The sequence below is a fragment of the Nanorana parkeri genome, unplaced genomic scaffold (genome assembly GCF_000935625.1).
Source record: "Nanorana parkeri isolate BGI_ZX_2015 unplaced genomic scaffold, ASM93562v1 scaffold864, whole genome shotgun sequence".
NCBI classification, from domain to species: Eukaryota; Metazoa; Chordata; class Amphibia; order Anura; family Dicroglossidae; genus Nanorana; species Nanorana parkeri.
The window spans coordinates 674,970-691,654 of NW_017307132.1; the positions used below are offsets into that span (position 1 = coordinate 674,970).

The window sequence follows — 16,685 nt, forward strand, 5'->3', positions numbered from 1 at the left end:
GGGGGGGCTTGTAAGCCCCCCCATGTGATAGCAGTCAAAGTAAAGTAAAAAAAACAAAAAAAAACAGTTTAAATTAAAATCAAAATAAATCTAAATTAAAAAAAATTGTAAAAGTCCCCCGCACGTCACCACGTAAACACGCGTCGGGTGCGCCTACGTATGAAAACGACGAACGCGCTACACGTTGGGTATCACCGCGCACGCCAGAGTGAGAGCAATAATTCTAGGGCCAGTATTTTGGGGTATCTCTAAATTGATGACCTGTGGGGGCTTTTAAAGTGTCTTCTGTGGACTTTTTGGGGTACTGCAGTTTTTCGCCATTTCACGGACGCACACAATTTGTAAACTGGGCATGTTGGGTATCGTTTTACTCGTTGTAACCTCGTCTTTTATATTACATTTAAAAAAATGGGTATTTTGTTGTGTTTTGGGGCATTTAATTAAATTTATCACAAAATTTTGGGGTTTAATAAGGAGTTGCGCTAATATTGCGCAACATAAAAATTTGCAACTACCACCATTATATTTTATAGGGTCTTGGCATTCATTCAAATATATAATGTGTGGGGGTTTTAAGTAATTTTCAGGCCTAAAATGTGGAATATAACATGGGTGCAAAAAATGAAAAACAAAAAAAGGCCTCAGTCATGAAGGGGTTAAAGGGAATGTATAGTAAGCATATATTTTGTTTACCTTAAAACAATTTTTGCTGCAAGATTAATATTTTTACATACCTGCTCCTCCCCCAGATACACCCTAAATGCTCCCACCTTTAAAATCTCTGCATACATACCTTTGGTCCAGTCACATGAAATCATGAATAAGCCACCCATTAGAGTGGCTTAATGATGTACAACCAGGGGGTGGGTCCCTATCGCCCAGTGATCATGGAAGTGGGATGAATTATGACAGGCATTATTTAGCCCAAAAACCGTGCACTAGATCGTAGAGTAATGCGTCTGTTGGAGACCGTGCCAGAGAAAAAAACCCAAAAAATATTACATTTGGGTGAGACACATAACCAGATACCCTACCAATATTTCACATCATAGCTTCTTTCAATGGGTGTTCTGTCCATATTTAGAACAGATCTAAAATGGCCTCACAGGGGGTAATACAGCATTTAAGCAATGCCAGGGCAGTCCTACTTGCTGTACTGACAGCTCAATCTCCCACAGAGTCTAATAAAACACACAGTTAGGCTCACCTTCACCCACTGGTCTGAGGTCACTCCTTCTAGTACAACTGTCATCTCTGGCTTGTCCATAAGTAATCTTAACTTAGCAGAAGCCGGGGATTCACTGGTGCAGATGCTGATCGGTACCATCCACTGAGGACTCTCCTCACCTGAGCGAGGGCAATAGGAGGATGTTATATGGAGAGAAGGGCTGGAGGCTTACCCGCCAACCTATCGTCGGGAGAATAAAGGAGATAAGAGAAATAGGAAGAAAGAAAGGTAGGATAGCTTTGAGCTGCTCCAGAAAAGCATAAGAGAGACTATAATGACAGTATTGTGCCTGTAAAAGCACAATATTGTTGGCAACCTACAATCAGGTCACTCAATGATTGCAGACCACGATTAGGGTCACTCAAAGCCCAGGGGTGGCCACTCAAAAAAACATAGCAGGCTTGGTCTTACCATGGTGAGGACCACTGGCACAAAACTTCTTCTGAGACAGCTTTAAGATCCTGGAGTCTTCCTTCTGGAAAAAAAAAAAGTTCACAGGTGTTCAGTTTATAATACTGTACTATGATCTAAGTACTTAGAATGTTTTTAAAATGAACAAAATTATCAAAGAACAGAAATCTATTGAAGAATGGCCTAGACAGCTAAATTACCTTTTCTGACTCCGCATATATTAAGGGGAAACCCATCTGTTTGGTCCAGGTGCTCATTACAGCAGCAATTGGCTTCCCACTGGCTTGTTCTAGAGATTCCCATAGATCCTCTGCAGAAAAGAGTACTCAGTTTACAGCTGTGCCAGAGGGAGCTGAGAGGAAGGGAAAAGGGAATGTAGGTTTGGGTGGTAGCATCACAACCATCGCAAATAGGGTTAAAAAAAGACAATACAGTAATGTGAAGTACCTGTGGCAGCATTCTTTTCCTGGAATTTAGTGAGGTATTGATTCATGCCCCTTCGAAAATCCTGCACAGATGAGGTAAAAAAATTTTGTTTTTTTTCCATTACCTGTATAACATTAAATACAGTCCGACGACAAAAAATGAGGTTGGGCTGAACCTTAAGGAGTCACTGCCTTTAGCGATAAGCTTTCAGCATTAATATATGGAAGGATTGCTAGTAATTACAAACATCTGACAGTAGCGGTTATTGAAGCGTACCTGTTGCAAGAAAAATACCTGGACTGTAATTGCTGCTGACCTTCTGACAAGCAAGTTGAAAGGTTGTCGCTGACCTGGTAAAAGTTTGCAACAAGTCAGAACTCTGTTCTGCATACTAGTTCTGGGTTAATGACTAGCAATGAAGTTAGAGGATCAGCATAAGAGACAACTATCATTTTCAGAAGGTCAGCAATGGCAGCCACATTTTTCCATGACCAATTTCCTATTGAAAACAAAAGATTTGTTTTTAAATCCACACATACAAAACATATACACATACACACATTGTATGTCCTATATATGTATGGTGAATGCATGGCGCTCATCCAGAAAAATATACATGCATATCCAAAATAGGTAAAGGGGCACTTATGAGTCTTGCAGTGCAGATAAGTTAAAGTTTCAGCATTTTATGGTCAACTTTTCAATGGAGCTCATTCGGTCTTTAACAAGACACTGGCCTTGACATATATACACCTACTTTACATACTACACTGTGTGTACAATTATTAGGCAAGTGAGTATTTTGACCAAATCACCATTTATGCATATTGTCCAACTCCAAGCTGTATAAGCTTGAAGGCTTATTGGATTTAAGCAAATCACGTGATGTGCATTTGTGAGGGAGGGTGTGGCCTTAGGAGACCAACAACCAATATCAAGGTGTGCATAATAATTAGGCAGCTTCTTTTCCTCAGGCAAAATGGGCCAAAAAAGAGATTTAGCGAACTGAAAAGTCAAAAATTATTAAAAAAAGTATTTCCAAGGGATGCAGCACTCTTGAAATTGCTAGTTATTGGGGTGTGATCACCGAACCATCAAACTTTTTGTTGCAAATAGTCAACAGGTCGCAAGAAATGTGTTGAGAAAGAAAGACGCAAAATAACTGCCACAGATTTGAGAAGAATCAAATGTGAAACTACCAGGAACCCATTATCCTCCAGTGCTATCATATTCCAGAACTGCAACCTACCTGGAGTGCCCAGAGACATGGCCAAGGTAAGGAAGGCTGAAACCCGACCACCAGTGAACAAGACAAGTTGAAATGTCAAGACCAGGCATTGAAATATCTGAAGACAGATTTTTCAAAGCTTTTATGGACTGATGAGATGAGAGTGACTCTTGATGGACCAGATGGATGGGCCCGTAGCTGGATCAGTAACGGGCATAGAGCTCCACTTCGACTCAAATGCCAGCAAGGTGGAGGTGGGGTACTGGTGGGCTGGTATTATAAAGATGAGCTAGTTGGACCTTTTCGGGTTGAAGATGGACTCAAAATCAACTCCCAAACCTACTGCCAGTTTTAAGAAGACACTTTCTTCAAGCAGTGGTACAGGAAAAAGTCTGCATCTTTCAAGAACCATGATATTTATGCAGGACAATACTCCATCGCATGCATCAAAGTACTCCACTGTGTGGCTAGCTAGTAAAGGCCATAAAGATGAAAGAATAATGACATGGCCCCCTTCCTCACCTGACCTAAACACTATTGAGCCCTTCTTAAACGGGAGATTTACGGTGAAGGAAAACAGAACACCTCTCTGAACAGTGTCTGGGAGGCTGTGGGTGCTGCTGCACAAAAAGTTGATCGTCAACAGATCAAGAAACTGACAGACTCCATGGATGGAAGGCTGATGACTTATTGAAAAGGGGGCAATATTGGTCACTGATTTTGTTTTTGAAAATGTCAGAAATGTTGTATCTGTAAATTTTGAGTTGTTTCTTTATTATTCTCACTAACAGATGAAAAGCAAATGAGATAAGAAAATATTCCTTTTCCATTTAGTTGCATAATAATCCTGCACACAGACATTCTCCTCACTTTTACTTTCTTAAATATTCAGGTTTGAGGTTTATTAACATTTTGGATTGACCGAGAGCAGTGTAGTTCAATAATGAAATCAATCCTCAATACAACTTGTCTAATAATTGTGCACACATGGTACACCAAATTTACAATTTAATAACATTGGTCTGGATATAATATTTATAACTTGGCCCAACCTTTTGAGACTTTGCATTTATTGTGGTAAGCTTGTTCATCTATTATTCCACCAAAATGGTTGCTCGTTAAGTAGTCTGCTGATTATTATTAGCGTTTTTGGTTTTTCCCAGGTTTTCATAGGTGTTGTTGACAAACTCAAGGAATGTTGAAAACGTTTTTGTTGTAAATTGTCATCACAAATACAAAAACAGCAATTTACCTCATCTCCAATGTAATCGTGGAGCATACGGATCACTGATGCGCCTTTGCTGTATGATATGGCATCAAATATTTCATCTACTTCAGAGGGGTGTCCCACACTGACCTACACACAGAAAGTAAAGTATGTAGGGACATAACCTGATAACTACATATTACAATTTAGTTTAGTTGTAAACGCCCTAAAAAATAAATAATGACTTCCACTACAGAGAAACCAAGTACATAATCTGGTTTACACCAAATAAACCTGACTTCTACTAGAGATGAAAAAACCCCCCAGCATAATGCAGTTTAGCGGTCGAAGACCTTTTCGTTGTTAGTTACTTTAATCAAGCACAAAAGCAGCACACATTTTAATTGATAACATATCTGAAAATATAACAATTTTTTTACTCGTACCAAAACAAAAAACCTTTTTTGGTATTCATTGAGGAACACACCACCATAGATTAATATACATGCGGGTATATTGCCACCTACAGGAGGGTTGGGCACTAAGTGAAAACAAAAAAAAGGGGTCAACTCTAATGCCCCCTTCACACCTAAGCTGTTTGTCACACACAAATCAGTGCAACAAACAGCTCAACACTAGAAGTCCCATTCGTGTCTATGACACCAGTGCACATGTCAGCGTTTTGTCGCAAGCAGAAATACACCTGTGGCACAAAATACTACATGAGCTACTTTGGGGCTGATTTCAGCGCGTGTTTTCCTACAGACTCAATAGAAAATTGTGTGCTGTGGTGGTGGGGCAGTGATCCAGGTGTCACTGTAGTCCTGGAATCGCTGGACCCTGATCCCTGCACACTTTCTGCCCGAGGACTCAGGAAGGACTCAGGATAGAAGTGTCCTGCAATAGGGGCAAATGTCCTTTGCAAAATGGCAGCAGGAAGAATGCAAAAATAGCCAGAGACAATCTAGAAGAACAAGGTCTTAGCTGCAAATTTAAAAAAATAGGCTGACAAAAGCTTTACACACTTCTAGGATGAGTGAAAGCAGAGAAATACAACCTGCTACTGCAATGTTAAGTTTTCAGAGCCAGCCTGGGAACCAAGTTTGATAGCTCTGGAACCTGGAGAGAACTTTTAAAGTAATTTTACAGAATTGAGCCTGGCATGACACAGGCTGCAACAGCTTCAGCAGTACAAGCACTACTCAGGTAGACCTCAGGCTGTCGCAGTAAAATGTCCAATTTTCAGGTAACCAGGAAGACATTGCGCTCATTGGCTGATTGCAGTGACAAGCCATGATATCAAGATATGGCATGAAATTACTTTGCACTGCTTGATGGAAGAAATCCACACACAAGAAGAGCTGTCCTACTTCCTTAGAACACCAAGCTAAACTGATATAGCATGTACAGGGGTATAACAACTAGAAGAAACTATACCCTTTTTAATTTGTGTAATAGTGTGCAATCCTCTTGTAGGGGGCAATATACTGACATGTATATACATTTACTGTGCCGAGTCACTTAATGCACAAAGAAAAATAAGAATTTTGTACTTACCATAAAATGTATTTCTTGAAGTCCATTGGGGAATACAGGAATTGACAATTTTTTAGACATTTGGGTTATTGTGACACAATTGGTTATTTTGGAGGTTGGGATACTGGCAAATACAAGTTTTGTACAGTACATACAGCCAATAGCATGGTTGGGGGTGAGCTCCCAGTAATGATTCGAGGAATACTCTTTTCCAGCCTAACCAGAATTTGGCAAATTAGCAGGACTTCTTGGCTTAGCACGAACTGTGGAAATTTAGGTAACACACTTTTCAGTGACGGTATTTTAAGCAACGAGGTGGCCAGGAAAAAGGCTCTAGGGTGAACATGAGACAGGGCGTCTCTCTTGTCCTCACTGGTGACATCAGCATGTACCGCTCGTTCTATGCATTTCCTCAATTGACTTTCTCTTTTGGGACGGCGTTCGTGCCGACGTCACAAGACAGGACAAGAGAGATGCCGGCCGTAGTCAAAAAGGACGGTGTATGAAACAAATTACAAGTGGTTTTTATGCAAGTGCATTTTAATGGTTTTAATAAGATGTTTTAACTGGTTACATCATGGGAAGTATTTATGCATCTCTGAGCCTTGATGGATTGGATGAGTAGATGCTTGATAGAGAGCAGTGAAGTCGGTGGGGAGTGGCACCATCTATACACAGAGAGAAACAGCAAGCGGAATCCGAACAGTGAAGTGACAGCGGAGTGGGGCTGAATATGCTTCTCGGTTTTTAGGTAAGGTGCATAAAGTATATCTATAATATGATGGCCGAGTTAATCCAGTGAGTGCGGAAGAGGATTTGATACACTAGAGTGGTGTGTGAGCACGTTTGAAGCGAAGATCATGATTTATTTGGGAGTAGACTTTGTCATTCTGTTTTACCTTTATTAAGGAGGACTTCATCACGATTAATTTATGTTGTGTTTAGGCTGTTTTTTTAGACGCACAAGTCAAATAAGTGTTTAATGCAAATCAGAAGGTCTTAGAGGAAAGGTAGATAATGTAATACTGAGTATTAGATACAGTAGATCACTCTATTGGAATATACACACAAAGCACAGTGCATCTTTTTCAGAATTTCTAGCCGTTTGTGTCCAGTTACTGGACCATTCTGTCCATAGGAGGTTCTACATGCGCTCTGGCACCATCACTGATGGAGTCGGTCTCTGACCCTCCCGAGACTGAGCTGGATTAAAATTTAGATCTCCAAGGACAGGAGAGGCTTTTTTGTGCCACCGCAGTCTAATGCAGTTGACTAATATATAAGGGGTTGTTTTCAAACATTAATTTTGATGCAGTGTGTGTGTGTGTCCCTTTTTTGGCAATCAGCCTGCTTATACACTGAGTGGCCAGTTTATTATGGCCACCTGACATGTGTAGGAAAATTAGCGATAATTTTGCGCTGAAGTTGCTAGAGGGCCAGACCATTATAAATAGGGAAGCAGGTTGTTTACCACGACAGAAGAAGTGATTTTTTCTGAAGATATGGGTAAACAACGCAATTTAACAGCCTTTGAACGTGGGATGATTGTTGGCGCCGAGCCATGGAGCGAGTATCAGCAAAACAGCAGAATTCATTAAATGTTCAAGAGCAGCTTTTGTTAAAGTGTTTAAAGACTGGACTGTCAGCTGAAAATCTGGGTCTGAACTTGAGAATTGTGGCCGTCAGCGACTAGGCATGTTAGGGCAGAACGGAGAGTGGCAAGACTGGTACAAGACAACAGAAGGGCAACAGTGCAGTGTCAGATTCCTCGCATCACCTTTCAACATCACGAGGCGGCCCAACGAAGTACTGATGGGGTGGTCATAATAATCTGGCCACTCATACTGCAAGGACAACAAATAGAAATTAAAGTTTTGCCAAGCTTTACAGCTGGGCTCGTCCTTGGGATAAGCTTGACGTCTCTGGGATTTGTAGTCCAGAGCATTACAAGTGCTTGGGTCTTTTAGAACTATGCCAAGACCTTCCCACTACTCCTGCTGTTTTAGGACTGCAAACACCCATAAGGGTTCTGAGCCCCAGCTAAGATTTTCCCTTTTAAAGACATGATTCACCAATAGGTGGTCCATGTCCAGTGTGGATGTTACAGTGATCCACGTTAACAGATATAACCGGTTTGGCCCTTTGTCCTGCACTGGCAGGAACTCTAATCTGTCTAACCATGTCAGAATGGAATAAACTCTGCAGAGAAGCTCCTTCCACCACTGGGGTAGGCCCTATGTTATGGTGGGGCTGTAGCAGATGTCTGAAGACCTTTGCTATAGCGGTAACAGTTTGTGACAAGCCTCTGAACTTATGTTCCATATGGAAACAATGTCTGTACAAATGTGTGTGTGGTTACGTTCGTCGGACACAGATAAGACATCCAAAGATTTGTCTCCAATTAGAGGAATGTAATCTCTTTGGACCGGCTTTTGACAACGTCATTAGCAACACCTTTTGCGGCCACAGTATGCTTCTACTAGAGTGCGGGAGATCTGTGGAAAGGTCAATGGGACCCTGTCCCTCTACCTCTTCTGCCTCAGATGCGGAGGATCTGCAAGTACACACTGCTAACTCCTATTCAGAGTGTAGGTCCAGGAGCCAAAAATCGGTTAAGTCCTCTGGTGTCACTAAGGTGCTGTAAGACCTTGACCCCCAGTAAGGCTGTGACCTTTTTGCCTTCTATGCCTCTCTATCCTGTAGTCTATTCAAGGAACAAAAGATTTGTGCACTTCTGTGTGCTTCATCTCCTGCATGGCAGGAAGAAATTGCTGGGAGAGTTGGCATTCCCTTGGATTATCAGTGGACAACTCATGCTGCAACCCTGCCGCACACTCTTCCCAAGGTAGAGAGCAAGTGTCCGGGGGTCTACATGGGATCTGATTTTTTTTAAGTCAGGTCCTCCTACTGTGACCAATTTGCACCCTCCATCGAAAATTCCTAAAAATATCTTTAGGGCTGCAACAACTAATCGACATAATCGATTATAATCGATTATTGAAAAAGTTGTCAACTTTTTCAATAATCGATTAATCGGCTTCCGATCAGTTGGCCCTGTTCACAGCTCCACACGAACCTGCTTATGTCCTTGCAGGTGATCATTATTACCCCTTTTCTAAGCTTTCCGCCCCTCGCTCCATGGCTGAAGATGCATAACTGGATTGGGGTGGGTCAGAAGACTTGCAGTCCCAAGTCCAGGATGAGGCAGGCAGGCGGGCTATGCAGGGGGTTTCCCTCCGTCAGGTTCTAATGACATCACCAGGTCGTCTTGTTCTACGGTTTTCTGGTGTTGCTGCACCACTGTGGAGTGTTTGGCTTCCCACTCCTGTCTATTTTGGTAGGGGTTATTTCGATGCTTAAAGGCGGAAGTGATGTGTATTCCATCACTTCCACCTTTAACTGTTGTTTCTCTGGCTAGTGCTCTGCTTTATCAGCTTCTTTGCGGGTCCCCAGGTGACACTAGGGGTCTTAGAGACCCCTGATGTCTCCATAAAGCGGACCGGTCATTGTATATTTGCTATCACATAGGGGACTTGTTATCCCCCTATGCGATAGCAAAAAAGTGTACAAAAAGAAAAAATTAGTCACGTGCATGCACGCACATATAAACGTAAATTCGTGTCGGGTGTGCCTACGTGTGAAAACAAGGATTACACCGCGCATGTTACATATCACTGCGGTCGTCAGAGTGCGATCAATCACTGCTAAAACTAAATTGATAAAAGCTTTTAAAGGGTTGCCTATTGCCAATTGTAGCTATGGTATTTTTTTGCGATTTTGAGGGCGCACAATTTTAAACTTTGACACGTTTGGTGCCTATTTACCCGACATGACCCCATCTTTTATTTTTTACCAAAAATTTGGGTTATAATAAATGTTTTATAACATAAGGAAAACTGTGGGGGTTCAAAAGGTTTGGTACTTTTTTCATTATTATAGTAAGAAATAAAAACCACAGTGATGATTAACCCCAAAAAATGGTATAAAATTAATTTCAATACAGCGTTCCATGAATGAATAAATGTCAAAGTACTGCAGCATTAAATACTGAAAAATGGCCTGGACAGGAAGGGGGTTGAAGGGGGACATCAAGTGGTTAAAGTCCATTTCCACCTTTATAAGTGATTAGCATTTCATGTGGTAATGCAGGGGGTGCAGTGATGTGCACATTTTCATGACTCGCATTACAGGCTCTCTTTTTTTAATGAACATTAGGACTACAAATACCAATTTTTTTCTTCCACAGAAAATTCAGTCTGACACGGGTCGTATTGTAAAACAGGCTGTAAACAGCTGCCATCCTTTCTTTCATTCTGTGTAACATGATCAGTAAACATCAGCTCTGCCTTTGCACACAATGCACGGTCCAGGGGGGTTGCCACTACGAATATTAATGAATGAGGGGGTGGAGAGCTCCGTTGTAATGTATACAAACTGCTTGCAAAACACATAGGCAGCCATTTCCATGAGGAGATGAAGAGGAAAGCCAACAAAAAAGTAAGCTTCTGTGTTTATATACAGCTATTGCATATGCTTGCTTCATGTTCATTCGGTGTACATTGCTGGCATATGTTGTTTTTAAAAATACCTCCGCAAAAGGTGGAAATGGGCTTTAAGGCTTTTGTCCTGGCTGGTCTTACTTTGTAGACCTGTCGTTCAATCTTCCCTTAAGGGTCTTTTTTTCGAGGCTTGGATACCTCCCAATGTTTTCCTTTGTTAACCATTCTTGTTGGTATGTCCTGTTACCATTCAGGTAGTTATATGCTCCACCTCTTGGTGGGTGCTTTGGCTCACAGTTTCTGCTGGTATGGACTCCTGTGTCCTTGGAGGTAGTCATTCCCCTTTGCAGTGATTCTTGCCCTAGTCCTAGCATCAGGTTGACCCTCTGACCTCCGCTGGGTCATTCCCGTCTTGTAGGGAACTTTTCCGGTTCAAATTTGGGCATAGGTCCTTTTGGTTATTGCAGATAGCGCCAGTTTTTTTCTTGGATCCATCCGTGGCTGTAACCCACCCCTTGGTTGGACATCCAAAATGTGTAAGAACTACTACATTCCTGTGTCCCACAATGAACAATAAGGAAAATTAGATTTTTGTACATACTGTACAGTAAAATCTTATTTTTGAAGTCTGTTGAGACACTGGTCCCACCCCTTTGATTATTGGCCTTAATTACTGCTAGATCACAAAACCCAGGCATGATGATTAAGTGCGGGTTTACATAGCCTTCAACTGTTTTTTCTTCTGGTTTGTCAGTGTCCAAACCTCCGATAGGCAGCAGCACACAACACAAATGTCTAAGATTTACCACACTTCTGTTATCTCTCAAAGGACTACAAGAAGATTTTGGTCCAAAACACTTTTGTACAAAAAACACTGCCACCACAGCTACTCTTATATTGAAGTAGGAGTGGGTCTTCTGTGGTCAAGTAATCCTGAAAGTAATCTTCTATTGGCAGTAGTACATTTATCAGAATATGGACCCAAGCTGGTAAAGCTCTTGGGTGGAGACACAAAAAAACCCCAAGAAAACTGTCATTGGCACCACAATAGTAAACACCACCAGGTGCTCACACATCAGACAGTTCTTTTTAGCGCAAGGTTTCCCCTGTTCTGTTAAGCAAATATGGACCAGCTTCCCAGGCAGAGAGGCTGGCCCCACCCTTCCTAACTCCTGAGCCTCATTACTGGCCCACCAGTCAAACTAAACAAGCTTAGGAAGGATGTGGCTACTGGTCAGTCTCTCAAATAGAAAAGTTTGCCAATATTTCCATAACCAGGGTTTCCAGACATTCAAGGCGCAATGGGGCTGAATAAAAGAACTGACCTGATATTGCAGACATCTGGAAGTGCCTGGAATGAGTTACCAAAGGTGGTTTAGGCAAGCTTTTGAACTTCAGGTTCACCTTAAGGTTGGTTTGAAAAGACGCTCTTGTAACCAATGTGTCATCTTGATACAAATGTCTGCAAGAAGAACTCTGTATTAGAAGTATCTAAACTGAGAAACTGATTTTAAAAAAACCTGGGTGGTGAGCAATTTCTAAATATTTTTTACTAACCCCAGCAATTACACATCCGCTCAGCATCAGAATGAGCTTTTAGCAGTCTGGGTTTATGGGCCTTGTGTGAAATTGCTTGGGGCCAGGGAAACACAAGGACAAATTCAGAAGGAGCTTTCTACTTTTTGACCTTGTACCATTCTTTCTAGTGGCAGGGCTAAAACCCCAATGAACATCAGTGCCCCAAAAAGGTTTTGGAGGTATCACCTTGATACATAATACCCATCTTGATCTGTTTCGTATAATCAGTCTTTGCAAAACATAAAACAATACAGAGTTCTTCTTTCAGACACTTCTACAGATGTGGTAAGCTGTTACCAAGAATGGTATTTTGTAGACAGAGTGAATTCACGTTAATAAGAAATGAAACCTCTATCGGATGGCTGTTATCCAGTGCATCCAGTTCTTGAGCACGAGTGTAATCTGCCGAAACAAACTGTGTCCATATGTCATATTCTGGGAAGCAGTGATCCACGCAGAGGTATTCAATCCAGGAAGCAAAACCTTCATTCAGCCATAAATGGGTCCACCATTCCTGCCAAAAAGAGATTGAATATAACAAATATTAAACAATTTTGAGACCCCTGCCTGCAGCCAACAAAAAACCTTGTAATTGACCTGCAACACTGTTCATATGAGGTGCATATCAAAGAGGAAGGATGTAATTGAGGATATAACAGACGAGTGCCCTAAAATCTGTGGATTTAAAATTAATTTTCAAGAGAAGCTGATTGGTTCCTATGCACATCTGCTCGTTTTTGTCTGCTCCAGTTTTGATAAATTCCCCTCAGTGTTTGCCCCCCTTGTCCCAATACCCTGTTGTGGTTCTCTTTGTCGAGAGTAAAGTAAGCTGTGAGATGTTTCAGATAACAGAACTGTTATTTAACAACTAAACAAAGAGCGCCGAAGCCAGGGCGGATCCTGACAATACTGTCGAAATCCACCCAACTGGATGATTGACAGCGGGATCTGCCTCTCTAGAGGCAGAGCCAGCTGTGCCCGCCTCTCCCCTCTCCTTTCGTCAGTGCTGGAAAATCGGAGCAGGAGGTGGAGAATCCTTGCGGGGAGCGGTGACTGTCACTGCTTTCTGCAGGGAGTTGATCGCAAAGTGAGTTGATTGTCCAACATCACCAGAATTAGTTTCAACAGTCTAGAGTGAAACTGGACATACTGAACTGCTTTGAAAGAGGCCACCACTGAACTAAGGATTGTCATGCAAAATCAGAGGGTCAGTTGGCTCCTGGGCTGTATCGTCTAAACATGGATGCCAAGCGTTTGGAGCTTTACCTGTGGAAGAAAGCCATGCCCGCCTCTCCCCTCTCCTTTCGTCAGTGCTGGAAAATCGGAGCAGGAGGTGGAGAATCCTTGCGGGGAGCGGTGACTGTCACTGCTTTCTGCAGGGAGTTGATCGCAAAGTGAGTTGATTGTCCAACATCACCAGAATTAGTTTCAACAGTCTAGAGTGAAACTGGACATACTGAACTGCTTTGAAAGAGGCCACCACTGAACTAAGGATTGTCATGCAAAATCAGAGGGTCAGTTGGCTCCTGGGCTGTATCGTCTAAACATGGATGCCAAGCGTTTGGAGCTTTACCTGTGGAAGAAAGCCTGGACGGTCAAGAATCCAGGAGAACACCTAGGTACTCAAAATTATGAATTGGTTCCATTGCTGACTTCTAGAGGTTAATAATCCACCCAAACCTCTGTAGAGTTTTAACAGCTTCATGGACATCGATTGAAAGTCTGTGCCAACTGTTACCATGGTGTCTAGCTATCCCAATATATTAAAAGTCCTGAGAGGGAAGCAGAGCAAGTGCAGGGGCTAGTACTGTTGTGAAAACCTGGGGAGCAGTGGGTAAAAATCATGCAACCTTTCCTTTTCCGCAACAATAGCTATGACTCCTTGAGAAAGGAGTTGAGTCAGTGGGGTGGAGGCGAAGTTTGAAATATCAGGTTTTTGCTAGATACCACATTCTGGACCCAAATGTCTGAAATGTCTTGGGATCAGGTGACCACAAAAGCCAACAGATGATTCTACCACACATTCCCCATTGAGGGGAAGACTTGCTCAGATTTGTAGGATTTGGTAGTCCAGGATTTACAGCAGAACTGCATGCTAGGCTTTGCACTAGACTTGGAGAAACAAAAATAACTATTCCCAGCCTCTGAAATAGAGGGTTTTTCAGACTGAGACTTCACTTTCTTTGCTGGAGCAAGAGGGTGTTCTTTCCCCCCAGAGGACATTTTTGATAAAGTTGTCCAGGAATTTGCCAAAGAGGCATTCCCCGTCAAAAGGCATACCCAATATTTTACAAATTGTCCAAAATGTACCCAGCTGGCCTGTTGCTTTAAGGTGAGACAGTTTAAATAAAATATTATGGTTTATTTTGATTCAGTATTAAAAACTCATGTGGAGGATTCATCTTCATTTGGTAACCTCAGCCATTTTTAAACTGCTCTGGGAATCAGCGGCTCCTGCAGGTCCCAGCAGGGGTGCAAGCAGGAACCACTAGCTGTCAACGACAGCTGGCATCCAGCACCAAGACCTGGAGCTGAAATCAGTTCCAGGGCTTGAGGTGCTTCTAAAGCTCACTCCACAAGGGCATGCTGTAGAAACAAATGTAAACACTATGCTTCTGCATAGTGTTTACATCGGAAGTGTATTGATGACAAGAATTACATCAAAGCATTCTCTGTAAATATGGAGGCTCAGGCAGAGCTCTGTCCACCCTATCCTTACTGCAGTAGATCACTGCTAAAGTGACCTATTGCGGTCTGATTGCAGGCAGCAGAAAATCACTATTAAAAGTAATGGATTTTTCAGGCACAGACAGGAAATTGGCAGAGACGGTGGGTCTGCTCATCTAAGTACAAACAGACCAAACTGGTTTTTTTTATAATTGTATGGCTGCCCTGTATTTCCCCATTATTTATATCCAGCTTACTCACAATGGAATACGATTATAGGAAACTTTACATAAGCTCCACGCCTAGGCTGGTCAAGGCTTTTTTGGATTCTCTGGCACCTCATTGACTATTGATGGCAATTTATGATGCAATATTGCAACTTAGAGGTGAGAAAATGAAATACATCTTGCATAGTTTAAGAGGCAACACCCACAGGTGGGCTGCCAAATTTTCTTTAAAAAAGCCAGCAGCTTAAAGGTGAACTTGGGACTTCACAAATGGAACTCTGACCGAGAGGAGGATGTCACTGAAACAAAGGACTTTCAGAGAGACTAGAACTAGAAGCTATTTTCCTGCGAACGCTTAATTGCCATGAAGTCCTGTTCAGATACGGAATTTGCAACTGGAAGCTAAGTACCTTTTAGTGTACCCTACTATTGAAACTATTACATGTACTAGAAAGGATAGTCTAGTGCAGCGGTGGCGAACCTATGGCACGCATGCCACAGAGGGCACGCAGAGGTCCCTCTGGTGGCACGCGAGCCTAGGTCCCGGTTACAGTGACCCGCACACTCCAGGTGCAGGTCGCGGCGGCCATCTTTAAACCTGGCAGGTGCCCAGATTCTATTTAATATATTGCCGAACCAACAATATAATAAATTAGGGGTGCCCATTATGTCGACCGCGATCTACCATTGATCGCAAAGCAATCCCTGGTAGATTGCGATGCCCTGTCCTCCAGACGTGAGGCTTCTCTGGATCCCCGCTGCTCTCCCCCATCTCTATGCAGCGGGGATCCGAGAAGTGAACGAGGCACTGCAGGCAGCGGCGGGGGTCGGAGCCGCTATCATCAGCAGCACGCCGAGCGGTGAGGAGAGAGAGAGAGATGCTCGGCCTGGATCTGACAGCCAGCGGCTCTCTCTCTCTCTCCTCACCGCACATGCTGCTGTGACAACGGCTCCGTCCTCCGACTATTTTGCCTAAGGCAGTGATGTTAAATGTTTTTTAAAGCCCAGCGCCCAAACGGCAATACAATACTATACTTATTTTCAGCGCTGACACTTTGAGATAAATAAATTGATTTTGCGTCGCAGTTTGGGCACTCGGGTTCAAAAACGTTTGCCATCACTGGTCTAGTGGGTGCATTTGTATGTATGTTTGTAGTAGCCTGTATGTGTAGCCTGCATTTTTGCATAGTAAAGTATGTTCAATACTACTGGGGTCCGTTTTCTTGAGCTTTACTGCAAGAACCAGACAACAAATATAAGTGAAAGGTCTACCATTTCACACAAGTAACACTAATGGGCACTAGCAAAAAATTAAGGATTAAATGGAGAGGGGTTATTTTATTTATTTAACCCGTTCATGACTGAGCTAGTTTTCAGGTTCTGTTCATAAATGACTGACACATTTTTTACATTTTTGCTGTGATTCTTCCACAGCAGTAATATACTTTCTTACTAAATGTACCCACACATATTATATATTGTTTTTTAGAGGACAGATAGGGCTATATAATTATATCACATATGTGTACCTAACCCCTCACTTAGTTTGAAAATAAAAAAAATGAGGAAAAAAACTAGAAGAAAACACTTTTTTCACAAGTTTTGATTATTATTATTTTTTTTTTGAATTGTTTTATATTATAGTATAAAAAATATATTTATATATAATTAATATTTT

The 16,685-nt window shown here is 42.1% G+C and overlaps 1 protein-coding gene across 1 annotated transcript in view; it reads right to left on the bottom strand.

Moving 5' to 3' along the window:
• NPEPPS (aminopeptidase puromycin sensitive) overlaps positions 1 to 16,685 on the bottom strand; it is a 77,294-nt gene that overhangs the window by 20,111 nt on the left and 40,498 nt on the right. Inside the window, exons 10-15 of the mRNA XM_018565598.1 lie at positions 12,463 to 12,627; positions 4,546 to 4,650; positions 2,087 to 2,147; positions 1,840 to 1,949; positions 1,640 to 1,703; positions 1,208 to 1,347 (exon numbers count right to left, since the gene is read on the bottom strand). Of these exons, the coding sequence (XP_018421100.1) occupies positions 1,208 to 1,347; positions 1,640 to 1,703; positions 1,840 to 1,949; positions 2,087 to 2,147; positions 4,546 to 4,650; positions 12,463 to 12,627 (645 nt within the window). The remainder of the gene's footprint in view (positions 1 to 1,207; positions 1,348 to 1,639; positions 1,704 to 1,839; positions 1,950 to 2,086; positions 2,148 to 4,545; positions 4,651 to 12,462; positions 12,628 to 16,685) is intronic.